The 13,860-nt window shown below is 25.3% G+C and overlaps 1 protein-coding gene across 1 annotated transcript in view; it reads left to right on the forward strand.

Annotated features, from left to right (window-relative positions):
- The first annotated feature begins 504 nt into the window (after positions 1-504).
- The window catches only part of LOC135922936 (homeobox-like protein HDP1), a 42,330-nt gene continuing 28,974 nt past the window's right edge, over positions 505-13,860 (forward strand). Inside the window, exon 1 of the mRNA XM_065457475.1 lies at positions 505-581. Coding sequence (XP_065313547.1) covers positions 551-581 — 31 coding nt within the window. The 5' untranslated portion in view covers positions 505-550. The remainder of the gene's footprint in view (positions 582-13,860) is intronic.

Below are 13,860 nucleotides of genomic sequence, written 5' to 3' on the forward strand. Positions count from 1 at the left end.
TTCCTAAACCTTTTGTTATATTGATTAAAGCAGTGCTCATAGTGCTACCTAATGGAGTATTTGTTTAATTGTGTAAAAAAACATACATGCGTCTCTGTAATTAAGCATTTTTACTTATCCATTTTTTTTTGTCAATGCAGGAAAAATATAAAAACACAAATATGCTTTCGTTTTTTAAAAAATTAATTATTTAAAGCAAAATTAAAAATTTCAGTAAAATAGAGAATATGATTAGAAATGCTATCAATGAAAATTGATGCAACAAGGAGGCCAATGGAAGCGGAAGCACTATTATTTTTTTAATTGAACTCAGGAATCATTTTCTTTGATGATCAGGAAGGAGTTTAAGCAGTTTTAAGGAAATCAGTACACCAAGAGAGTGTCTAAATTTTATAGAGACTATTATGTAGGATAAATGTTATATTATATTTTGCTATTTAAATCATGAATATTATATTGTTTGAATTTAATCATATATTCTTTATTCTTTTTTAAATCAAGATGCCACCTAGCGAACGAATTACAAGATTCCATTCAGAATTTAAAATACATGAGTCCACCTAGTACAATACGGGCAGGAGGTTTAAAAGAATTATTTTATATTATATATAAAAGAATATTTTATATTATATATAAAAGAATATTTTATATTTATTGTTTATATATAAAATATAATACTCATATTTTATAATGATTACAACATATAATATATCCTTGATTATTATTATTCACAATAATTTTAAATTCAAATCCCGAAAAAATCCATAAATCTTGCAATAACGATGCAAAATATTTGCTGAAAAGTTTCACGTGGGCGATCATGATAATTCATTGCAATGTTAAACGTAAAATCTTTTAATTATGAATAGTTATAAACCCTACCCCTCCCCTCCCAGAAAATATTTGTTTTAGATATGGAACAAATGAATTATTATATAAATACCAAAAGAGTATAAGCTTTTATTAACGTAAGCTTTTAATAAATTATAGGGTTTTAGAACGCTGCGGAACCTTGAAATGAAATTGATGCAACTGATGTTCCATAAAAAAACTGATGATTTGATTTTTTTTTTATCTATCATGTTATATTTAATTACATATCCAATTATTCTAAGTAGTGATCTGCATTAGGCCTAATTTTTCAAGCCCGGCCCGAAATTCTTTTAAAAAGTTTTGCCGGCTCAGCCTGATCCTTAAATTTTTTTTGAAAAAATTTACCGGCCCGGACCGGCCAGAATTTATTTAAATATAGAAATTAATTTTTATAATTACTCAAAATAAACGATATATGCTGTATGGCGTCTAGTTTCTATAAATAAAATCAAATATTTTTATTTTAAATAAAAAATTCAACATAAAATTGATAAATTTAGATATATTTTAAAAAATTTCTAAGGCCCGACCCGACATTGCCCGAGTTTTCATAAACAATATTAGGCCCGACCCTGTTCAAACTCGATTGTTTATTAAAAAACTGTGGGTACGGGCCGGGCCTACTTTTGCAGATCTCTAATTCTAAGTATTATATCATCCCAAAATTTATTTTTATATTTTTACGTAGAAATAAAATTTAAGCGTGGAGTGGATCCTTCCTATACTCATAGCTAAATAGAGTGGTTGGTCTGATTATGATATTCTATCAACTAATAAATAATTAAAATGAATTGTTTCATTAAACCGAACACAAATTCGATTCCATTCAAACCTGTTCGTCATATTGTATTATCGACTCCATAAAGTCAGGTTGGATGGCATAATGATAAATGTTTTTGATTAAAAAATAAGATCAAATATTTTTAGGAAAGTTTTAGAACGTTCCCAGAGCTGGAACGGACTACAAAATACCCTTGATTTAGGCCCCTAAAACCAACCAAAAATTAAAGAGTAGAAGCATTTTATTTAAAGAATGGGTCTTTTTTGAGGTTTAAATATCAAGAATCAGCAAATTAAAATAATAATGTGACCAGGGTTGGGCAAATTTTCAGAAAATTGTATTCGGATTATAAAATTTTGTATTTAAGATACAAGATACTAGATACTTTAGAAAAATTTCAATAAGATACTAGATACTTTTATTTTTTTAAAAAAGGTATCTAAGATACAAGATACTTTTTTTAAATTAAATAGTCAAAATCAAAATGTATAAAGCTTTATTTTCTTATCTATAATATAAATTTATAAAAAAATATTTAAAATAAATTGTAGAAAATAGCAAATTTATTATAAAAGATAATGCGATATTCCATTTAATAATTAAATAATTAGTAAATAATAATAAATCAGCATTATTTTTTAATATTATTAATTTTTCAAATGATTTATCGTTCAATCTTTGACGATTTGGTCTATTAACCATATTAAGATTAACAAAGCTAAATAATCTTTCAACGGGGGCTGAGGAGGGTAATATTGTGTTATATTTAATAAATATTTCTTTTATATATTTATAACTATTTAACATATTTATACTCCGCCTGTCATCTTTCATATAATTTAGGACCTCTATTTCAATATCATTTATTGAATTATTAGAATTGGATGTGGTACTTTTAAAGCAAAAGTAATCATCTTCATCAATTGAAGATTTTGTTGAAGTATTAATTTCAATATTATTTTTAAAAACAATTAAAACTTCATGTAATAACAAATCCTGAAGGTTTTTTTTTCTTTTTCACCATCAATCCAACGATTTTTAAAATAGGGATGAGAAATAGTTGCCAAAATTGCACTTAAAATTGTTATCAAAATCATATATATTTTTAAATCTTTTATTTAAATAATTTTCTATGGCAATAGCTAATGGTTTGCAAAATTGTAGATTGGTTTGAATTAAATTTGTAATTTTTTTTTAACCACATTTAAAATTGGAGCTGATTCTCCATAATAGCAGTTGATTTCACTCTGTATTTTGTCAATCGCTATAGCCAATGGGGCCATTATATTGCAATATTCTTATAAATATTTAATTTCAATATCTCTTAATTTAGGAAATTCTAATTTTTGACATAATTTAAGAATCGCCTTTAAATTTTAATAAACTATGAAGACTATCATACAAACTATTTCATCTAGTGCAACAAGGTGTAACTAATTGTTTTCCTAAAACTGCTTTGATAAGTTCTGCAGTTTTAGGCCTATTATTTGCATTCCATAGCTTAGTACATTTAGCTATTGCAGGATGATGAATTTTAGAAATGTTAGGAGAATACTTAATAGCTCTCTCGACATCTGTTGTGGCAATTAGACTTATCGTATGGCACAAACACGAATGTGTTGAGGCAATGTTATTGAGGCTTCTTTAGACCCTTAAATAAACAAATAAATAATTTTATTTGAATACATTTTTTTACTAAATTTACAATATCATAATAAATTTTAAAGAAGTATTAAATAATACTTTCAATGATTTCGAATTCTATACATTCATCATCATTGATGTCAAAGTCATTCTCTACAGCTTCCATAGAATATCCAAACTCCTTGAAAGCTTTCTTAAAGTTAGAGCCTTATCGTAACAGTTGCTATAACTTTTTCGCCAATACCAAAGTCACGATGAATTTCTTTATTATGATCATCTTGAAGTACTTCAAAAATTTTGCCATTAAGTATGATTAGTTTAAATTTATTGTTATAATTTTCGGTTGAAGAATCATCTGAAGACGAAGATAAACATATTATTCTATTTTCTTCTTCCATAATTTTAAAATAGACAGATATAAAACGATTCAAATATGGTAGTTCTAATTGTTAGCAAATTGCTATATGACGACCAACGTCATATATCAAAAATTATCTTAAAATATCTAAATTTTGATTAAATTTTTCATTTAAATCTTAAAACAATATCATTTTAAATTTTAATACTATTTAAATTAACCAATATAAATTTTTTTTTAAAGTATCTGTATCTTTTTGAATACAAAGTTGGTTAAGATACAAATACTTTTAAATAATATGTATCTTAGATACTGGATACAAGATACTTTCCAAAATTTTAAAAAAGATATAAGATATAAAAGTATCTTGTATCTTGTATCTTAGATACAAATATCCGCGATACTGCCCAACCCTGAATGTGACGCATATTTTGGAAAAGAAGTGTGTGTTATTTTTAAGAAGATAAAAGTCCAACTGAAAGTAATTGTTATTTATTCAAGGAACATGCACGCATATATAAAATATATCTTAATCGAGAGGAATTTAGCAATATAAAGTTTGGTTCAAGCAGTTCTTTGATCGAAGCAAAGAAACGACGATTACAAATTTATTAAAATTATAAGAAAAACTGTTCAAATCAAAGTAGTTGTTTTTCCCTAATATATAAACAATTCCTAAAAATATATATACTTGATCATGCGGAACAAGATTTAATGGAAAGGAACATTAATAAATTAAATCTATTAACCAAATTTAAACCTTGATTTAAGTATTGTCTAGTTCATACACCTAAACACCTCTATACAAATTTTACTCTTTTTCTATGCTAATAGGTTGCTAAAGTCCTTCCAATATATAAATTATCCTAAATTTTGCTTGTGAATACTGAATGAATACATATCTCGGGCTAGTAAAATTAACATTTATTTTATAAGTATTCAAACAACTATTTTTATTATAATTCAATAAAGATGTTAATTGACGATAGCTTATTAAGATAAAAGGTGCCAATTTATTTTTGAAAAATTGTATAAATTTTAATAAGCACAACTTATTATATACATAAAAACCATTATTGCAAATAGTATGTAAATTGAATTTAGGCAACCACATATTTTTGTAGTTTAGTTTCATTTTGATGTGTAACATCATCTAATAATATAATATTTTATTAAATAATTATAGAATATATACTTTTTTTTCCATTTATAATATTAATATTTGATTTTTTTACCATTTTGTTTTTAAGGCGAAAGGAAGAAAATTATAATAAAATAATTTATTGCTACAAGAAATAATATTTATTTAAAATAATTAAATTTGATAAGAAAGCTATTTAAATAAAATATTAATGTATTTGTTTAAATTTGTATTAGTTATGTAAAAATTAGGTGCTAATTTTAGAAAAATAAAACGCTAATCCAATTTTCAAAATTGATGCTAATTTTCGTAAAGTCCTAGCTAGCGACGCTCCTGCTTATATTAATGTTTCTATATTATTTGAGTTTAACCAAAATATCGGAAATGTTTATTAGTTTAGACAAAGTTGAGGTCAACCCCATACCTGTCCATATGGATTAAATATTTTTAACATTGGGCGGGCGGGACCTGTGGGTTAAAAATATTTTTAAAACAATGGTTGGGAGGGGAGTGGGCTCGGATGAATATGAAATATTTTTCGCGAAATGAGCAGAGCGGGCATGTATTTATTAAAAATCATTTTTTATAAGTTCCCTTTAACGTCCTTTTGCTAATTTGACATCATCAACCTGCATGACATTCTACAACAATTAAGAGCGCTTAATGATTTAATTTTGACGTTAATAATTATTTGATAAATTTAATAATATGTGATTAATTCTCAGGTTAACATATATTTTAGCTTTTTTATTATGTTTTAACTTTTCGCCATTTTTATGTCCCATTTTGACTAAATTATTATAAACATTTAATTTCTTTTAGCCTCTATGATATATATTCTATTACTAGTGGATTGCACATAGAATCAGTCAATATTTATTATAATGCTTTCAAATAATATTATTTTTGAATTTAGGCGCCCATAGCTGCCAAATGGAATTATTATTTTTTATAAATACATTGCTAAATAAAATTTAAACTAAATTTTCCATCTAATGAAAAATGGTTTTTACTCATTAAAAAAAGATGGGCGTCAAAGTGTTAAGTAAGATTAAAATAAATTAAATGAACTTAACCAACCGATCAAATAATTTGGAAACATTGGGCAGGCGAGTTAAACAAAATTTTTAGATATATAGGCGGATGATAATTTTTTTAAAGGGTAGGCGGCGAATATTTTAAAACAATTGCCTGTGCGCGTTCATGTAATAACACGCATATTACAGGCCTCTGACAAACTAAAAAAACTAATAGTGCCACCCAAAGTATTTGTACACCGGGTCGCCAAAAATTTAAGCTCGATTTTGAATAAGAAGTTTATGCTAGCATAATTTATTGTGTATAAAAGGAAATTGATTTAATTTTAACAAAATATAGTTTGTTTGTGAATCACATTGCAAGTTAATTATATTAAATTTAATTTCTAAGTGTTATTTTTTCATTGCTAAATATTTTAAAAAACCTTATCGATAATTAGAATAAAAATTAGAATTAAACCATATTTTTTAAATTTTTTATAAATCCTTTAATTTTATTCAAAATATAACAAATAATTTAGATATTTAATTTAAAAATAATAAAACATATTGGCACATGGTTTATAATCATAATTCAAAAATTCCGAATAATTTGCTCTGCTTTTAGAATTAGATGCAAACATATTATTTATACATTATAATTCTTGAATTGATAAATTATGATTATAAATTGATTTTTAATACATAAACTGTAATATTTCATTAATAAAACAATCTTAATAAATTATACAAGGTGTTGATGATAGCTCTTAAAATAAAGGTTCGTAGAAAAAACATATTTTATATATGAAATGTTAATCGCGAATAGAAAGTATTTTTGGCTTTTGCATCTCACCAACCACAACCGCAATAATAGATTATGTATCAAATTATATCATTTAAAATAAAAATTGACCAATTAAAATGATCTTACTCGCGAGTTTTGCATTTTGGGTCACCAGTTTGAAGCCCTGATTAAAAACGTAAAATTGTGATTCTGGTTTTGATGCCTAGAAGCTAATGAAGTTGGGTTTTGGTTCTTAGATCTAACGCGGTTTCGAGTGTTGGCTTCTGGTTCTGGTTTCAAACTGTAAATAAGCATTGAAATAAATTTCGAAATATTCGAACATTAAATAAATCCTCTAAAATATTCGAACATTAAATAAATCCTCTAAAATAAATCATACAATATTTTTATGTCATATTGGGATATGGATATCATGGGGATTCTTAATCTCTTAATCTTAAATAATTTATTGAAGATAATTTTTAAATTTTAAAAGTGGAATGTGATCGGAAATGTATTCCAGCATGTGCAGAGTATCCACACTGGGAATTTCAGAAAATTTTATCCTGAATATTTAAATTAATGTTATTTTATATTTTTACCAATTGTAATTAAATAAATTTATTAAAAAAATCCAAATATTGCATTCAAGACTAGGCATTTGCTGTAATACCTCGGTGAATGTTGTAGCGGTTATATTACATTCTCTTTAATATTAAATACATTTGCTGTAGTACTTGCAATAGTATTTCGTTGTAAAGGTTTTTCGATGGTACATTCCCATTAAGTATTTAGTTGAAATGCATTTCCAGTGAGATATTTGTATAAATATCCTTTTGTGGTATCATGGAAGAAATTTTGTAATAATGACGTTTACAATTTACATTAAACAAGATTCATGCATAACAGGCAAATTAAATTAGAAGATAGGAACCAGTCATACTACTATAAAAAAATCAACTGCCCGTCCTGTCCTATTTTTTTCTTCACAGGTTGGAATTCTCCCCAGGAGAAGAGACTGGTAACCCCTCATTCATGGTTAGTGCTAATTCGCGGCGAAGAATATAAAAATACAGCATATTTAGTATATTTCGTCATTCGCGTTAATTGTGAATGAGGAGTTATTTTGGTCAAAACACCTTTTCGCCCTTCCCTTGCTAATATCTTCGTCTTAAAAATTTATTATAAATGGATGTTGCTTGTTGTTTATATATGTGTCGTTGATATAACTATATAATAAAATTAATGTAATGTGATATTTTAGAAAATGAAAATTGGTTACTTGCACTAGATGGTTAGATATATTAAGTAAACACTTTTACTTTATTGATTCTCATTTAAAGGTGGTTTAGTAAATTACCCATGTCTGGATACGATAGGATACTAGTCATTGTCAAACACGTGTATTGAAAAAGAAAAGTTATTTATAATTTTAAAAATAAACAGTTAATTTGAATATAAAATTTGTTAAGATAATTGAAATGTTGAAATTGTAAAGATAATTGGAAGGTTTAAATTGAGTCAAAATAAATGACAATTATTGATGTTATGTAAATTTTAGTAGTATAAATAGTGAGACCGAAAATGCAATAATTCAAGAAAAAGAAAAGAGAAAGATATATAATTTTTACTTTATATTTTGATTATATATTTTTACGTTTTAGTTTTATTTATGTTATTTAGAATAATTTTGATTAACTATATATTTAATAAATTAATTTGTCATCTTCAATCTTAATCATAATGATCACTAATGTTCTAAACAGTCGTGACCGGATCAATTGTCCAGTTATAATTGCTAAAAAGCAGTCAGCGGATAAAATGTTATAAAGTCAAATTTATTTCATTAAATATTATTGATCTTTAAAATATAAATTTTAAAAGGATTAAGTTCTCACGTGTTGATAAGAAAATTGATAAAATTTAATTTCTCACTTTTTAAGAATATTCGATGTATGAATTTTGGGTAAACTATAAATATAAAAATATACTAAGAGGCACAGCAAGTTTAGGAAATTTACAGAAATATAAGATATTTAGATGATAATTTTGTTTGAATCAATAAATTTCTTAAATATTTTTTAATCTTCTTTAATTAAATTTAATGGTAGAGATTTAGTTTTTAAGAGAATTTTATTTTGAAACTAAGCTAGGTATAAATTTATTTAATGTAGTTACAGTATCTATATAATTTTTTTGGGGATATATGATCGATAGTTTTACATGAGATTAACAACTGTATTGATACCTGGTCTCTTTTGTCTTTTTCAGTTTTTATTAGTTACTTACGTCAAAAAGGTCAAAAATGTTTATGAAGGATATATTTCGAAATTATACATTTAATTATTAAATTTTAAAATTAAAATTTTAAACTTTAATTTAATTTTCATATATTTGTTAATATTCATTTGTTATCCTAAAAAAGTAGTGTACTGCTATTGCAAATTTTTTAAAATAACGCGCTACTAGCTGTAGCTACAAAAAAGGTAGCGCGCTAAACTTTAACAATACTATTATAATTATTTAATTTAATAGATTGATTTGAGAAACATTTACAAAGGGAAGGGGGTTTAACGTCCGTTTTGTATATATATATAAGAAGTTTAAAAAATATATTTGCTTAATTATTTAAATTAATATAATTTTGCATCTGTTTTAATTTAACAGCATTATTATTTTTGTTTTAAATGCCCTTTCATTATAAATTAATTCGAATTTTTTTTTGAAAAATATTTTATAAATTCTAAATATTTATTATAACAAAACAATTATATATAAATAAATAATTTAGAATGTATAAATAATAGAATCCTGCCACCTTTATATTAAAAGATTAGTATAAGATCTTATACGGAAAATAAAGGGAAGTATGTCAAAATAAAATAATTGCACAAAAGAAGTTTAAAATTAGTGATGTAAACGGCTCTATTTGGCCGATTTTAAAAACGGCTAACTATATTTTAGCCAGAAAAATATTGCCTAAGCTTCGAGATTTAGCTAATATATGTCCATTATGCCAACTCTGAGCAAAATCCTCAAGTTTGTGTAATATTTTTCCGAAGAAAATATTGAGTTAGCTGTTTTTAAAAGTCGGCTCAAATTGATCCGTTTAACAACATTATTTAAAATGATTATAATTTTTATTTAAAAAAATTAAAATATATCATGCTTATATTAGTGTGAATAATTTTTTAATTTTTATTACCCAAAATAAAATAGGGGATATAAAATATTTGAATAGAAATCACAAAAGTTCTTGCTTTTTCTTTTATATAAAATTATAAAAAATTAAATTACTACAAAAATTTTAATTTTATTGGTCAAGGTCAGATGTATTTTTTGGAATTTATTATGTAATAAAAATATGTAACACCTATTTTTTAATTTAATTTTTTTAAATAAAGGTATTAAATTTCATCGATTTATTTTCAGGTAAGTAAAATAATATCAAGGATGCTAAAATAGAATAATTTTATAATGAATTTATGCTAAACAGTATAAATTTATGGAAAGAATGGTTGATGATAAGTTTAAGCGGATATAGAATAGATAAACAAAAAAAATGGTTATCTTAGCAATCGTATATAACTAACCAACATAGGAATCATTTAGGGCCAATATTAGAGCCCTATAGAGATTCAAGCCCCAATGGCCCGAAAAAAAATTAATGTTATTTTTTCTTCCTATTCCTCCTTTTTTGCCAAATTAAATATCACATATAAAATATATTAATAAAAAATAAGAGTTAAAAATCAGGAGGTAAGAATATTTCATATTCTTTATAAACTTCGTTAAATTATCAGAGTTATAGCTATTGCTGAATAATATTTAGTACATAACATTAAAATAAAAAATAAAACAGTTAGCATGAATTTGAGGTATATATTTTCTAATTCATATATAAAAGATCTGCCTGCCGGTAGGGTTCTAGACCTAAAAATTATTTTTATCACCGAGCTTTCTAGGTCCAACTAAGTCAATGTGCGAAGGTTCCCTAGATGACCAAAACATAAATGGCTGAATATATATGTTTACTATATTGACAAATAATACTAACTAGATTGATATTTATTTATTTAAATGTGTATCAATATAAATCAGCTGGTGACTACTCCATTGATTTTCAATATAAATAATATACATTATTATGAAAAAACCAAAATGCCGTGTTATCAGCTGATGTGTATCAACGATGCTTCAAAATACATTTTAATGTAGGAATCGCCAGTCTTGGTAAGTATTGTATGTCATTTGTTAACTATGGAGATATCTCTTCATAGTGAATTATTTAATTGATGGGGGGATCAAAGGAGGAATTGACCCTCTCAAATTTTTTTAAAAACCTTTTAATTTATAAATAGGAAAAATCTTAAATACGCCTTGGTCCCTTGATACCCTTCGACATATAAATGACACGATTGATTTATATCATCCCCCCCCCATCTATGTTAGAGGGTCCTGTATATAACATAAATATTAACTAATCCCTATTATAAGCGGTCACGAATTTATTTTAAAAATGACGAGCCTACTATTTGTACATGATAAAAAGACAACAATAAGAATATGATTTGCATTTTTTTAAATGCACCTCCCCCCCCCGCCCCAAGAGGAAGGTTATAATTTAATTATATTCAGCGTTGCCACCTTTTCGAATTTTAAGAGATATAATAATATTAAATAATAAAAGTAATTCTTAAAAAAGTATTCCTGATTTTTGGCTATTTTTAATATTGCATTGACCTTTTTTTAAAAAAAAACGTGGTCATAAATCACAGATTCCAATTTCATTAGTATAAATTAGTTCACTCGAATATATTTCGTTTGTTTCCATATTTCATTTATTATTAATATGAAATACTCTTTTTATGAATGCGGTATACTTAACGGAATACTCTGAATAAATAAATTGCATTTATCTGAATAATGAAGGACATTTTGATCATATGGGCATAGGGCATTTAATCTTAATAGAGGACTGTTTTCCAGAGAAAAGGAGGAGGTGGCTACCCTAACCCTAATGATAATATACAATTATTTAAATTATGTTTAAAGTTAATTACAGTTTTAACGGATGAAAAATGTTAATTAAAAATTATGGTCAATATTTAATGAATGTATACATGATAGCTATCTTTTGTTATTTTATATTTAGAATTAAAACCTAATCTTTAAAATCAAGAGACAAGAATATAAAAAATTCTGGTGAGGGGGAGAAAAGAAGAAAATCCTTTTTGAGTGTTTCAGGGATGTTTATTTTACTTTAATCTTCATCAATCTACACTAAAGAGGTTAATCGTCAGATTTTAAACTCAATTTCTCTAACATATTGTGTTTTGTATATTTTTATTTGAATGAATAAAACAAAAAAGGGTGGTAATTTTAAATTTTTTGCGTCAATAATTGGTGTTAAAAAATGATGCTAATAATTCATACAAAATAATATTTGCTCAAACGAAGCGAACCCCAATAGCTTTATTGGTATTTGCTATATTATTCGAATAATGAGATATTCGATAATGAGATATTCGATAATGAGATATTCGATAATGAGATATTCGATAATGAGATATTCGATTGTCAGAGCATTAGTAATTAAAAATTTTATAATAATATGAATAAATTCTTAACAAATTTCTTTTAAATTTAGTTTTTTGGGTAGAGAAGAGAACATTTATCTTTTAACTTACCCAAATTTAAATTACAAATTATAAGAGATCTATAGCTAAAAGGTCGGCATTGGTTCATTTGATTCGTTAGGAAAAAAAATCAACCACATTTTTAAATCCAAAAAACAAAATTAACAGCTGAAAATTTTTTTTTTATTTCTCTAAATTTTAAAATAATCTTAAAAAATTAAATCCGATAAAATTTTAATGTTGAAAATAGGAAAACTTTCCTAAAATATGTTTGTAAAGAATCATTTCAAAAAAAATCTAATAAATGATCTCTTTCCTTTATTGAATATTTTATTTTTGATTAGAATATATTTTTATTTATAATATTAAAAAAATATTTAAAAATTTATGATAACTAATTCTATTATGACCGATCTCTAAAAACCTATTTATATAAAATTAATTATTAAATATTATATTCTTTTCCGATTATAATGGTTCCCATTTGATTTTGAGATTCCAGAAATTCATTTTACATGTTTCTCGTAAAGTTTACACACCTTTAACTTTTTAAATTTTTGATCCTTTAAGAAACTAATATATATAGTATATATTGTATCTTACACGATACAACTATTTTATTCGAAAAAGTTTTACATTAAATATTATTTTGATCATTAGTAAAGTTGGGCGCTATATTGAATTACTAATCTGAGCCGTTTTAATTACTAATGCATAATTATAAAATTAAATTTATATTTTGATTTTCCCGCCCGGGTTTTATATTTTCAGGCCCGGCGTGGTCCGAATTTTTTAATTTTTATAGCAAATAATGGTGATTTAAAATATTTTGTTTTAAAATATACAGCCCGGCCTGGTCACTTTTGGCCCGACCCTGGTATTTAAAAAAATTTTTAGACTCGGCCCGGGTATATTCAGGAAAACCAAAATACGGTCGGGCCGGGCTTAGGGCTGGGCCTGTAGGATCTGATTTATGTGCTTAAATAACTAAAGTTTTAATTTTTGTTATATAAATTTGGCTCAATTTTATTAAAGTATTAAAATTATTCTAGAAAATATCTTTCTTGGATCTATTTACGGTTCACTTTCTTGCTGTTTTTAAAACGCGTGCAATATTAATTAAAGGCTATAATTCATATTTTTTTAACATGCAAGGAAAAAAATTTGAATTAACTATAATCCAGAGGCTTGTTGAGCAAATTATGAATTTCACAAAAAATTCAAAATTATGATTATAGTATATTAAAATAGAGGTTTGAGGTATCGATTGATATTTTGACCTTCTCATTTCCCAATATATAAAGCGCAGAAGTTATAGCAGATTTTACAAAAATTGGCTGGGCTACAGGTCGCCCACCCCTTACTTTGAGTAAATCCAAAAATGACGACAAAAGGAATGTTTAATATAAAATATGCCATGAATTAGTGGTAGTAAGTGTTCATTTTTTGATTTTATTTTTGCATAGGATATATTTTAGGGTGTTCAAATTAAATTTACAGTTATTGATATTATACTTGTTTAATAGTTTCTTCTTTTATAGAAACAAACGTTTTAAACAAAACTATTTAATTATATATAATGTATATTATACTTAACTTCAAAATTAATGAATGCGAGGAA

The sequence above is a fragment of the Gordionus sp. m RMFG-2023 genome, chromosome 1 (genome assembly GCF_954871325.1).
Source record: "Gordionus sp. m RMFG-2023 chromosome 1, tfGorSpeb1-WG-v2, whole genome shotgun sequence".
In the NCBI taxonomy this organism is placed as follows: Eukaryota; Metazoa; Nematomorpha; class Gordioida; order Chordodea; family Parachordodidae; genus Gordionus; species Gordionus sp. m RMFG-2023.